The sequence below is a fragment of the Gossypium raimondii genome, chromosome 2 (genome assembly GCF_025698545.1).
Source record: "Gossypium raimondii isolate GPD5lz chromosome 2, ASM2569854v1, whole genome shotgun sequence".
Classification (NCBI taxonomy): domain Eukaryota; kingdom Viridiplantae; phylum Streptophyta; class Magnoliopsida; order Malvales; family Malvaceae; genus Gossypium; species Gossypium raimondii.
This window is the reverse complement of record NC_068566.1, coordinates 6,086,909-6,100,527: the sequence shown is the minus strand read 5'-3', so window position 1 is coordinate 6,100,527 and position 13,619 is coordinate 6,086,909. Positions and strand designations below refer to the sequence as shown.

Genomic DNA, 13,619 nt, shown 5'->3' with positions numbered 1-13,619 from the left:
AACTCCCCATGTAGGCCCTTAATCTCAGTATTCCCCCGCAGCAGCAGCATCACGCTCAAACCCTCCTCTGCGACGACTGTTAATTAAATTCTTCCATGCCCCCAGTTGTGTTTTTCTTTTTCTTTTTCTTTTTCATTGAAATAAGTTGTCAGCGAAAGGTCATCCATCGTATCTTTTCCACATTCGAGGGCGAATTTTGTTACCACATTCGTTTGTATAATTATCTCAATTAAGTCTTTAAGGAGGTAGTTGAGGCTCCATCATGATACAGCTGATATCCCATGCCCACCAGATGTTCCATAAAATGTGTGAATAAGTTAGGAAAGAAAACTTTCCAGTAAAGAAGAGAGAGAGAAAGACATTAGCAAATGAAACTTCCTTACGTGACATCCGCAACATTTCCCTATATTCTCTCGGTCACACTTTTTCCTCTGTAACAAACTAACTGCATTTTCCAACAATAAGCCTAAATAAAGAAGTAAAATTATTAAAAGACTCACTAGAATCTGGACTTGCTAGCTACAGGCTTAAACTAAATATTCAGTAAAAATTTGGCTCATTGATTTTCCCATCCAGCAATACTTGCCTGCAGAAGTGAATCCTTGTCCTCAAGGATTAAAATTTGGATACTTCTGCTGCAACTTATATAAGAACTCCCAAGTAGCATTTTCAGGGAAAGTGTTTGTCCATTGCACCAACACTTCGGTCACACTGCCCGGTTACCACATTTGGTCGTTATTCAAACTAAGATTTTCTCTGGTTCCTTAGCTAAGCTCCCATCTGCAGCTAAAATAGAAAGTTGCGGTTGAGTAAGAGTCGCTCCAATATGTTTCTTTAGTTGAGAAACATGAAACGTAAGGTGGACTCTCGACCCTTCTAGTAATTGCAGTGTATGGGCCAAAATATTTTGGCGAAAGCTTCGTACAAGGTCTATCAACCGTTGTTTGTTGACTATAAGCGCCGAGACAATTATACGACCAGTGCCACATGCAGTGTACATTGCATTTAGCATTGTGCAAGTTACATAACTTGTCTTATTTAGTATTGATAATTTTAAACAAAATCTTTGTTGATATTTTTGAACAAGTAGTAGCTCTTTTTGAAGCAACACATCTTAAATATGGAATGAATCGGATCCCCTAAAATAAGGAGATTGGATCATATCTAAAGACCTTGTTTTTGTTATCTCCACAGTATTTTGGATTTTGTTAACCCTGTTTTAATTGCTATTTTAGTAGGGTGATTGATTGTAACCGATCTAGTATGTTAACAAGTCGAAATTAATATATATGCTTGAGGCTTGTATAGGTTATAACACTCATCTATTAATTAAGAAACTTGTATGGGTGATGCATTATGAGTTCTAATAATTATTTATTAATTAAGGAACTTGTTGTCGTGAGTGCATCAAAGTGCGAACAAGCGTATTACTTAGTTTACAATCAAAGTTTTTAGGAAAAAAAAAGAGAGAAGAGTAACAATAAATCTTTAAGTGCAAATGTGAAATTGATAAATTAATATGTATTAAAACTTGAATCACTTTATATAAGAGATTGAAAGATGGTGGATTGTCGATGGATTTTTATTAATAGTCGAAAGAAAAGGGAATGGTGTCAAAAACTACCATTTGAGGAAGTATTCAAACCCGGAGGTTTGTTAAAAAAAATGTTCCCTTATCCTCTTGAATTTGATGGAAAATGGACCAACTCAGAATAAACCTATGTAGGACTTACTAAACATGAAAAAATTTGTCATTTTCGGTCCTTTATTTTTAGAATTTTAAAATTTTAATCTTCATCAACTAATACTTAATAAACTCATTAAGTTTTGTTATTTTCAAAATTTAATGTGCCAAATCTGTTATAGTATATGTAATACTATGTTAGTTTGTTATCTTCACATATTACTAAAAACCAGTTAATAGAATAAATGATTTTGTTTACATTAAAACTAAAATTCTGAAATTAAAAAGATATAACGACTAAATATTATCCGGTAGAGAACATGGACTAAATCTCTAACTTTACACGTAAATATAGGACTAATAGTAGAACTTAACTAAACAAATTTAATTGCTACCATTTGGTCAGCATTAAAATTTACAAATTTGAAAAGTATAAGGCCTAAAATTGACCAATTCGAAAAGTATAAGAATTAAAGTTAATCAAATTAAAGTGCGTGTTTATATCTATAACTTACATAAAATAGAAGATCTAATAGTAGAATTGGACCAAAATACTACTTATCTAAAACACAACCCAACCGGTAAGACCTTTGAAATTTGTTTAATATGACACAAATTATTTATTAATTATAAAATATTTTATAAGTTTTGTGTAATATTTTATTTTACTCGATATATAGATATATTATTCTTTGCTTTCAACCTTACTTGACCTGTTGAATATTAAAATGTTAAAACTCCAAAACCTAGAATCAAGTTGACATGTGAATACAAAATCAAGAATGCAAATAGCAATACATCAAGTATTGACTACTTAAATTAATTAAGGTTAAACTATGCTATTAGTCCTTGTATTTTATGAAAGCTATGGATTTAGTCCTTATACTTTAAATTGGTCATTTTAGTCATTGTACTTTTCAAATTTTAAAACTTCAGTCCTTAACAAACGATAAATGTTAAGTCATTAAGTTAAGTTCTATTATTTCCAAAATTTGACAAAGCAAACATGTTATTTTAAATTAATCAAATTAAATATAGAAATTAAATCCATTACTTTTACAAAATAAAAGACTAATAATAAAATTTAACCAATAATTAAATATTGTGTAAACGTCTTGGTCCCTTGCCCATCCTTTTCTTATATATATATACATATATATTAAATATTTTATTAAGATGGAACCGTCCATCAATTGAACATAATTGTAAAATTATAAAATAATCTTTAATATACAAATAAAATTGTATTTTATAATTTTTATCATTTCATATAATAAATCAATAAGAATTTAATTATAATAACATTTAAATACAAAACATGATACAAAATCTTAATCATTATAATCAAATCATAAATTAATTTTTAATTTTTACAATTTTTTTAACTTACATTAGGGTGTCTCGTAAATCTAATTGTTATTATGTTATTATTACCAAAAAGGGCACGTTGTTTGCACGTGAGTCAAGGAGGCACGTTACTGCACAGTACTCTCACCTTGTTAGCGCGTGGCATAGTCTCGGTGCCTTTTACTGTTCCGTTAGCCTTTTTCAGTCATTACGCTTTTCTTGTTCTTCTGCAGTCGCTTACTCCAAGGACGGTGTCGTGCATGGTTGACATGTAACACCATTGAGGTAGGCGCCACGCGTCTCCAAGGATCGTGATTTAAACACGCTTCTTGTCTCTACGATATTATACTTAAACCACCGGAAAAGTTTTAATCGTTAATTAAATTAAAAAAATTTCAAAATATTTTAACTGATTGAAAAAAGTTCCATTAATAGAAATTTTTACATGTTTTTTTTAAATAAGTTTAAAATATGAAAAAAATATCATTACAATATTATTTTTTCTTTTAATTAAAAAAGTAAAAACAATAAATAACACAATAATAACACCAATTTAAAATCATCATAATAAACACTACATCAAAAATAAAAATAAAAATAAAAAAAGAAAAATTGAGACTTGAGTGATAAAAAAATTTTAAAATGAAAAAAACCAACAAAAGAATCAAGAAGAATAGAAGATGATTTGATGTCAAATAACGGCCGCCCAAACTTGAGTTTGACATGGAAACAAAAAAAGGCTTTTTCTTCAACCTTTTTTTCTTATTTATTTATACTTTAATTTAAAAATATATAAATCTATTATGATTTTAAGCTCAGGGTATAAAGCCAATTGATTTAAATCTAATATTTATTTTTATATTTTGACCTTATATAATATATTAGACCTATCTAGTCTATAATATTTTGTTATGAATAATTTTAAACTGAATTAGTCGTTAATCAAAATTTTAAAATCTTTAATTAATCAAAAATTAATTCGATTAAAATTGAATTATATATTGATTCGTGAATTTTGATCATTTGAAATCATTTGTTTGCTTAAAAATAATTTCCTTTTTTAGTTTTACTGTGATTTTTTCGTTAGAAAAATTCACATTGCTATCAAAATAACTTTTTCAGGAGATAACATAGAAAACGCTTCCACATCAAAGCTTTTTTTATTGTGTCAGGCAAAAGCACGTTGACGTAGATGCGCTTTACTAAAAAGCACCGACGTGGATGCACTTTTGGCCCTATTTTCCCACATTAATGGTCAAGAAAAAAAAAGAGAGTATAAAAGTCCGACCCATTTTTTCACACCAAATTTTATTATTCTTCCAAATTTCTCTCTAAATTTCTCAAAAAAAAAAAAACTCTCGAAGCTCTCTAAAATTTTTTTATTTTTTTTGAATTATTATTATTTATAATTTCTAAGAAATTTCTCTCTAAACCCTAAATCACAAACAATTAAAAACCTACTACCCTAATTTAAATTTCCCTAAACCTAGGCCCTAATTAGCAAATAACCCACTAAAAATTACACAACCAACAGCGCGTCCATGTCAGCCCGCTTTTGCCTAACACAAGAAAGAAAACGCTGATATAGAAGCATTTTTCTGTATTATCCTCTGAAAATACATCCACGTTAGCATAGTTTTTAATTTTTGATCTATCCCATTATTATTTTTAAAAACGGTTCATTTCCATAAATAATTTCGAAAAGAGTCCTTTATCAGTACTAAACCCGCTACCATTACCAGAAACAACAATAAGTAGCACATATATTGAGCTCATCTCCTTTTCATCTTAATTTATTTTGCCGCAATTTTCGATTGTAGAAGTTTAAAGAAGGAAAAAGAAAAGGCCACAACATTTTTTTATTTTTCTGATCAGGATTCAGCCCTACTGGAAATGTGTATTTGGTTAGGTATATCAAAGAATTAATCATTTTAGTCAACTAGATTAATGATAAGATTTTATTTTTTTAAAATAATTATTTTATTAAATTAAATGATGTTCTTATTTATTATATTTAAACCTCATTATAAATTAAAATTTAAACAAAATTTTAGTTAATGAAAAAATTCAAGTTTGAGATATTAATTTCCAGCTATGTAAATGAATTTTGTGTAATTATTATTAGGTTAAATTTAAATACTTGATATTTAATCTGTTTATAACTATATTATAACTCTATAGGGGTGAGATCAATTCGATTCGATTATAGTTTTTTATTTATTTTCGAACCATCTATTATAATTTGATTTGGTTCTCGATTTTTATTTTAAAATTTTGAGTTCATTTTGATAAAATAAACTTTTATTTTATGAATTTTGAAATTATTTAGTAAAGTAAAAAATTATAAATATTTTAAAAATTTCAAGTAAATGATTTGTGTGATTTTTTTAAAAAAATTGATATAGAAACTTTGAGTTATTTTAAGAATATAATAAAAAATTAAAATGAATTATAAAATAAAAAAAATAGAATTCCATTTAGTTAGGATAAGCACAATTTTTAACTTGTATTATATAAATAATTTAAACACTTGATTTTCGGTTTCTGGATTTTCTTGCTCAGCCTTAAGGTTACCAGTAGGCGCGTGGACTTTTGCACCAGAAATATACATAAATATGTGTTTTAGGATACTTACACCAGAAATATTTTTTATTTATTTTATTTTCCAAATTGGAATACTTCAATTTTCGACCCACCCCAGATTCCCTTCTACCTTCAAATTCTTCCTTTTCTTCGCCTCTCCCTCTCTTCCTTTTCTTCCCTCAAATTTTTTTTTTGTATTTTATTCGACCACAACAAAAAATGTATGATTTTGGGGATGAAGTAACGATTGAAAGCTACAGAATCCCTTGGCTGATATGGATCCAAATAATCGTCCTTCTACTTCTCATGCTTCTTCTTTATGGCTTCACTCTCTTCGCTTTCGATCTCCCCGAAACCTCTTCTTCTTCTTCTTCATCTTCCCCTGACTCCCAGTTGGGCAAGCTACCTGGTTTCAAGCAAACTACAACCTTTTCTTCCCAGGTATCCACTTCTTCCTTTGTTCTTCATCCAGCCCCCCTTCTTCGTTTTTATTCAATTGGGTCTTACACATGGCTTATTTTGAGTTAATATTTTCTTCGCCAAGAAGAAAGAAACGTGAGACATTAAGAAATATATATTTTTTGAAGAAATGAAAAATGGGTAGCAGGGAGCTACCTGATGGTTGAAATTGACGCATAAACTGGAATTTCTTGCTATTTTCTTCAATTGTTTTGGATGAACTTTTATTATTTCCATTTCTAACTTCTTTATATTATAGACATATAGAAATGTATTATATAGTGGGTTTTGGGAAAACAATGTGAAGATTATTGGGGCCCTTTTTTTTTTTTATTTGATAGTATATGGGGACCCTTTCTGGTTAGGTAAAACAATGAAAAAAAAAAACAAAAGTAAACCATTTCTAAGAAGCAATGTCTGTTCTTAGTATGATTAGAATTCCAAACGCAAACTTGAAATGCTGTCATTCATTTTGTGTGTGAATCTTGAGACTTAACCTCCAAGTTTTGTTTACATAAAGCACATTGAGGTTCTTGTTCCCGTTACTTGAAGTTCTGCTTTCGCTCTTTGGGGAATGATAATAATTGAAGCATGATTATAGTAACAGTTGTGGTTAAGGGATAATGTTTTTTCAGGTCAGAGAAAGGCAGAGCATAAGTGGAGAGATAGGCATAGCAAAAGCAACATGTAGGAGGATGGTAAGAGGAGAAGAGATGGAGGGAAGTTCAAGAAAGGAACCAAATCAGCAGGAATTGGACCTTCATCCCTGCCACTATTTCAGGCTTGCTAAGCTAGCATTTCTCAAGTGTTTGGGTCTTGATTCTGATCATAACAATAATACTTCAATTACTGAACAAAGAAACCAAAGATAAGTGCATACTTCTTGTTATTTATTAAAGTCGGTGGTGTACAGGGAAAATTTGTCTTCTTTTCTTGGGCCAAGAGGTAAAATTCAGGGGTGGAATATTTGCTTTGGTTATTTTAAGTTTTTCAGTTTCTTTTTTCTTTCTGAAAAAGGAAGTATTTAGTTTTGATAGTTAATATGCTTTATTAATTAAAATTCAAGTCCGTAAAGGAATTTTAGAGATAATTGTAATAGACATCTCAAATTATGATATTTATTTTAAATTGGTTCTCAAATTTTAAATATTTTAATTACATTCGTAAATTATTAATGTCATATTAACTAATTAAATGACATTTCACATCTTATGCAATTAAAATTAAAGTGAAACTAAAAAAAAAACAAAATGTTGCAATAAGAGTAGTAAAATTGAAAAAGAAAGAAAGAGTGAACAATACAAAATTAAAATATCTATTTTTCAGTAGAATTTTCATTTTAAATTATATCACGTAAGATTTTGCGTGTCATTTAATAGTCAAATTAATAATTTTAATAACGAAGGACTTAATTGATATAATCTCAATAATTTAAAATTTTATTTAAAATTATTTGAAATTTAAGAATTAATTTAGAAAGGTTATAGTTTAAGGATATTTAGTACAATTAACTCAAAATTTTATTTTGACTCAACAATAAGAATTGTTCCATGTGAGATATTGTGATTACATTGAGAAATTACTTTATGGACCCTTCTCACAACATCATTCATGGTCTTTTTCAATTATTTAATGACATTTTAGTAATTTTTATGTCATTGATACATAATTTTAGTATTTTTAACCTTGAAACTCGAACTCGAACTCGGATCTTGGGGATCAAGGTAAAAAATTATTTAATAGCATTCAGTAATTCTTTTCATGTCATTAATACATAATTTTGTAATTTTTATGGGTTCAAGGTTCAAAGTAAAAGATTACCAAAATTATGTATAAATGACATGAAAAAAAATTAAAATAATAAATAATTAAAAAGTGACTATAAATAATGTGATGAGAAAAGTTCATAAAATAATTTCTCCTTACTTTAATTTCAAGTAAACATCATGTTTTAAATTGAAATGTGTTTATTAATGCTAACTTTTTTAATTAAAAATTGGAATAATTTGGAAAATTAAGATTAAGCTAAAATCAGTAATTATATATTTAAAATATTTTATTTTTAACGAGTAAGTGTGTTTTTTCCTAAAGAAGATAATACTTCATTTAGAATCCAATAAAAATAGGGTAAACTATTAAAATAGTCATTTTTGTTTGTTTAAGGTTACATTTTAGTCATTTATGTTTGAAATGTTATGTTTTAGTCACTAAACTGTTAATTGTCGTTAATGGTGTAACGGTAAGATGACGTGGCATGTTAAATAATCATTTCAAACGAAAATTCCAGGTTAAATTATACAATTGGTCCCTATATTTTTTCGTTTTTAGCAATTTAATTTTTTTTCTTTTATTTCTTTTTAGCTTTCCTTTTTCCTTTTTTTCCTTTTTCATTCTTTTTTGCTTCTCCCTCTGTTTTCCTCCTTTTTCCCTCTAAGACGATCCTCGCCATCGATGCTCCATCTCTCCCTTATCCAACAACGACTCCTAACCTGCCAATTCTTGTCATTGCCTCTTACCGACGCTTCAAACATCGACCCCAACAATAAAAAGGGTTCATTTTCCAGCACTTTCGTAAAATGGGTCTCTGGAATCGCTGTTGGTTCGAGCATAGGTGCAATCTGCTGGTGGTACTCAACTTCAACTTCGGATTGGGGTTCTGCTTTTTTTCAATAAACACTTTTTTGTCTTTCTCCAAATGGTCAATGGAAAGTGATGAATCTACCACCGATGGTTCGAAAACCATGTTTCATAAAGTAGCTCTTCCTGACTATAACTCTAAGTTCATCTTGGGAGGTTATTGTTCTTCTTTCAAGTTTCTCTCAATCCTTTTTTGCTTTTAATTAGTAGTAAAATGAAAAAAAAATGATGGTACATTTTATTTTCCATTGTAGAGGTGTATAGAAGGAAAGTTTTCTTTAACTATGAGAAGCGATTAAGATTGCGGAGTCCACCGGAAAAGGTAAATGGTTGAATACTTTGTTGATTATATTTGGTTTACTTGCCTTTAGATTGTAAAGATACTGACTTTTGCATTGAGTTAGTAATTTGTATTTGGTTTTTGTAAGTTATCTTATGGATATTGTTGTTATTTACTCTTTGTTGGGTCTTCATGTTTCTTCATGCTTGTAGGTTTTTGAGTATTTTGCCTATTTTCAAATATCGAAAGGGGAATTGTTCATGAGACCAGTTGATATAATGCAAGCTGTGGTTCTTGTTTTTCCTTCATTTGAATCCCACATTGTTAGAGATGGTTATTTGACAAAGGAAAGGAAAGTTAAAAACAACATAAAAGAAAAAAATTAAATTACTCAAAACGAAAAAATTGAGGACCAATTATATAGTTTAGCCTAAATTTTTGTTTGAAATGTGTCATGCCAACTTACTATTACACCATTAACTGTAATTAACGACTAAAAGGTTACAACATGATAACGTAAGCTACTAAAACGTAACACATTTCAAACATAAGTGACTAAAATGTAATTTGAGGTAAACAAAAGTGACTATTTTGGTAGTTTACCCTAAGAAATATAAATTAAGAAAATCATATGAGTGCTTGATTGATAGTCAAACCATATGAAAGAAAGGAACTGTGTTCGTTTGAATCAAGTCTTCACCACCAAAAAAGTGAAGTAAGGAGGACTTGCATCGGGGCTCAGGCAGACATAAGCACATTGGAATATAGGCAAACCATCGAAGCAAAAAGAATCCTTTGATGAGTTTCTTTCCAAGCTTTTGCTTCACCGGTGATAGAAATGTTTCTACTGATTTAAATTAATATTTATTTTCACTATATTCATTTTAGAAATAAAAAGTTAAACAACTCAGGTTAAGTTTAAATGATTAGATTTAATTGCATTAGATATCTCCAAACTATCACCCTCGTTGTAAATTAGTCCTTAAACTTCAAAGCATTCTAATTATATCTCTAAACAATTGATGTTATATCAATTAAGTCTTTCCATTATTAAGACTATTAATTTAACATTAAATGAAACATCAAATTTTATGCGGTATAATTTAAAATGAAAATTTTAAAGAAAAGTAAAACATAGGCACATAACTTTCAATAGTAAAAAGTAAAAAGTAAAAATAAAGTAAATCGAAAAAAGGAGAAAGTGAATGGTAACGCTTTTGCAAAAGCTTTGGAAACATAAAAATCAAAATTTTTACAACATCTATTTCGACAATATTCATTTCTTTTCTTTAAAATTTCATTTTAAATTATGCATTGAAATCGATGCCTAATTTAACAGTTAAATTTACGATTTTAGTAGTGGAATAACCTTATGGATATAACAATTATAGTTTGGGGATGTAATTAGAATGTTTTAAAGTTTGGGGCTAATTTATAATAAGGGTCATTATTTGGGGATGTATGACATAATTAACTTAAAGTATTATTTAGAAATTAATGTTTTATTTATTTTCCCCAAAAGTATATAAAAATTATAAAATTATTTTAAAATATATAAGTTGTAATTTAATATTTATAAATTATCTAACAATCTCTTGGTCAAATTGAAGTTATTATATGAAAAATATTTAGCAATTTAATATATAAAATTTAAATCAATATGCTAAAGGCTTATGATAGGATAAACTAAAGTTTATTTCTCCGAGTAATGGAACATAACAATTAATTGACTAGTGTATTAGCACAGTATTGTATCAAGTCCTTATCAATGGTAGCTTGCCAACACAATTCAAATCTCACTAAAGGCTACGACAAGGTGACTCGTTATCTCCATATCTCTCTGTTGTGCCAAAATGTTTTGCCACTAATGGTATTACAAGTAGAACAAAATACCGAGATAAAAGGAATTCATATTAGTCGGTATGCACCACCGGTGTCTCATTTGTTGTTTATTGATGACTCGTACATTTTCTTTAATGCATACTTAAGCAATTGTAAAAGAATAAAAACAACTATTGACCACTTATTGTCGAATTTTTGGACTGACAATAAACCATGCCAATTTTGAGTTGTACTTAAGTAAATCTAGAGGTGCCAAAAAAAGATGTTGGCTTCACAACATTTTAGGAGTTCACATTGTGGAAAAATCAAGCAAATATTTGGGAGTTAACTTAAGCCTTATGAACAAGAAAAATAATTTTTCCAACCGATCTTGAATCGCATGTATTATAAATTAGCAAGGTGGAAAACTAAACTGCTCTTTCCAAGAGGTTTGTTGGCATTTATCAAATCTACATTGGCATCTCTACCTCTTTATACCTTATCTTGTGTATAGTCCCCAAAATTAATACTGAACTCTATTAACAAAATAGTACGTTTGGTGGGATCATGATCCCCACAAACAAGGATTACACCTATGTCAATGGGATGATGTCTGCAGCCTAGTGTATTACAGAAGTCTAGGCATCTGTTGCTCCTAAATGATAAATTATGCTTTTTTAGCCAACCAAGAATGGAAAATACTTTCTAATCCACAAGGCCTTATGCAGATTGCTTTATTGGCCAAATATTGCATGAAACAAAATTTTTTACAAGTACAAACAAAACGAACAAATACCTAGACTTGAAAAAGCTTTCTGCGTAGTCATGAACTTTGCTATAAATGATTAAATATTCAAATCTAGGATGGTAACAATGTTTCAGTGGTCAATCATGGACTCATCTTAAAGCAATCTCCCAGTCAAAGCTTACTAGGTTTACCTATTAGTCATTTACAACCTGCAAATCTCGTAATATGGAACTACAATATAATTCGATTGAAATTGCACAAATCTTGGGCCTTTGAACTTTTCTCTTGGGCATTTTCCCTAATGAAAATAGAGGATTGTTATGTATGGAAACACAACTACTCCGAGAATTTCAATGTCAAGGAAGTTTATAGGTTCTTACAACAACAACATCTCGCGACAAAACCAAGAACATATGTGCCTATCAATTGGCAAACGTTGTGGAAGCTTAAATTACTAGTTTTTTTTTCTAGACACTCTGCAACAACTGCCTACTAGTTAGATCAAAACTACATTACAAAATCACTAGGATTGAAATCATATGTCCGTTTTGTTGTGCTGAATCAAAAGTACTAGATCATTTATTTTGTACATACCCATTTACCCATTTAGCTTGGTTTGATTCAAGCTTAGGAGTTCGAGTCGATTGCATTGAAAACCCATACATAACTAAATAGGTAGCACAATGGTTGAATGACTCAGTGCCAACCACATGGGCATGATTTATTCTTTACTAGAAATATAAAAGAAGAAGGATAATTCCATACATTTCTATCTTGAGATTACAGTTTTTATGTATATATATACAATGAATTTTCAACAGAAGGGATAACTACTCATAACTAATCACCAGAATTTGGTTGAGCTTAACAACTTTTCTCAACTTACAACAGTTACTTCCTTTGATATTCTCTTTGCATTTACTCGTTGGAAAACTTCAAATGCAACCACATTCAACCTGTCACAAAACTAAGCAAAAGCTCCTATGGTTAATTGTAACACCCTTCACCTGGTTTGGTTGTTGGACCTGAGTTATAGGATGCTACAACAATTAACAAGCATATCACGTACAATTTCAAATTTAAACATTCAAATAAGAAATAAAATATTCTATTATCTGAGCATAAAATGATTTATAAAATAAATTGAGTTTCAAACAAGCTTACGAAAGCTCTTAAACCAACCCGAAATAGAGACTTAATTGATAACTTAACAAAAAGTAGGGAAATTTCAGCAAAAAAGGGTCACAGATTCATGTGCCTAGGCCGCGTGAAGAACTAAAACCGTGTGGAAGGGAGTCGCATGGTTGTGTTGCCAAGTTGTGTAACTAACTGAAGTCGTGTAGACCTAGATGCAATAATTTAAGCTTAAAGTCACACAACCGTGTACTTAGGCTGTGTAAAAAATTGAAATTGTGTGCAAAATTTAATGACCATATAAACAGTACCACACGGGTGTCACGTGTGAAATGGTATGCAAAATATGCAAGTATACATGTTGAATCAAGTAATAAAATGATATGTGAGTCTCCACAAGAATCGGATTAGGTATAAAAGTGGTTAAGTTATTATAACGAATTATGATTAATGTTATGACACCAAGTTAAGTAGGCAGTGGTAAATTAAAGTAGTAATATGCAAAATGTATATTGACTAATACTGAAAAATGCTAAGGCAAAGCAAGAGTAAAAATGCAATGGCAATTACCAGAATAATTACATAAATAATCTGCGAGCGAATAAATAAATAACTAAGAATGCTATGGCAAAGATACTACGACAAATGATTAAGGGTCTACGTTGTTGATTTGGAAGGTTGGGATTACTAAGAATCTGCCCTTACTTTCAGTAATGCCTCAGCAAAATCGTACTCAATCTACTGCTCAGAAGAGACCTAAAGTGACTTACTTCTTTTGAGAGCTAGATCTCAAGTTATCTGGCCTGTGTCTATAGGTCTTAGCACGGTACCCTGCACTACTTTGTCTTCATTCTATACAAACGCCACTTTATGTTTAGAGTCTGCTGCAAGTATTCAGTCGAATACCCGATTGTATCATTCAATTC

At 29.7% G+C, this 13,619-nt stretch overlaps 2 protein-coding genes across 2 annotated transcripts; both read left to right on the top strand.

Moving 5' to 3' along the window:
* The first annotated feature begins 5,667 nt into the window (after positions 1-5,667).
* Positions 5,668-7,213, top strand: LOC105787868 (uncharacterized). Its single transcript, XM_012614457.2, has 2 exons — positions 5,668-6,055; positions 6,709-7,213. The coding sequence occupies exons 1-2, from the start codon at positions 5,834-5,836 to the stop codon at positions 6,943-6,945; spliced, it is 459 nt and encodes a 152-aa protein (XP_012469911.1). The 5' UTR covers positions 5,668-5,833; the 3' UTR covers positions 6,946-7,213.
* A 1,014-nt stretch (positions 7,214-8,227) lies between these two features.
* LOC105789791 (calcium uptake protein, mitochondrial) lies at positions 8,228-13,472 on the top strand. The gene is made up of 4 exons (XM_012617146.2): positions 8,228-8,866; positions 8,965-9,032; positions 9,203-9,346; positions 13,371-13,472. Exons 1-4 carry the CDS (start codon positions 8,650-8,652, stop codon positions 13,470-13,472), a joined length of 531 nt encoding a protein of 176 aa, XP_012472600.2. The 5' UTR covers positions 8,228-8,649.
* The last annotated feature ends 147 nt before the right edge of the window (positions 13,473-13,619 follow it).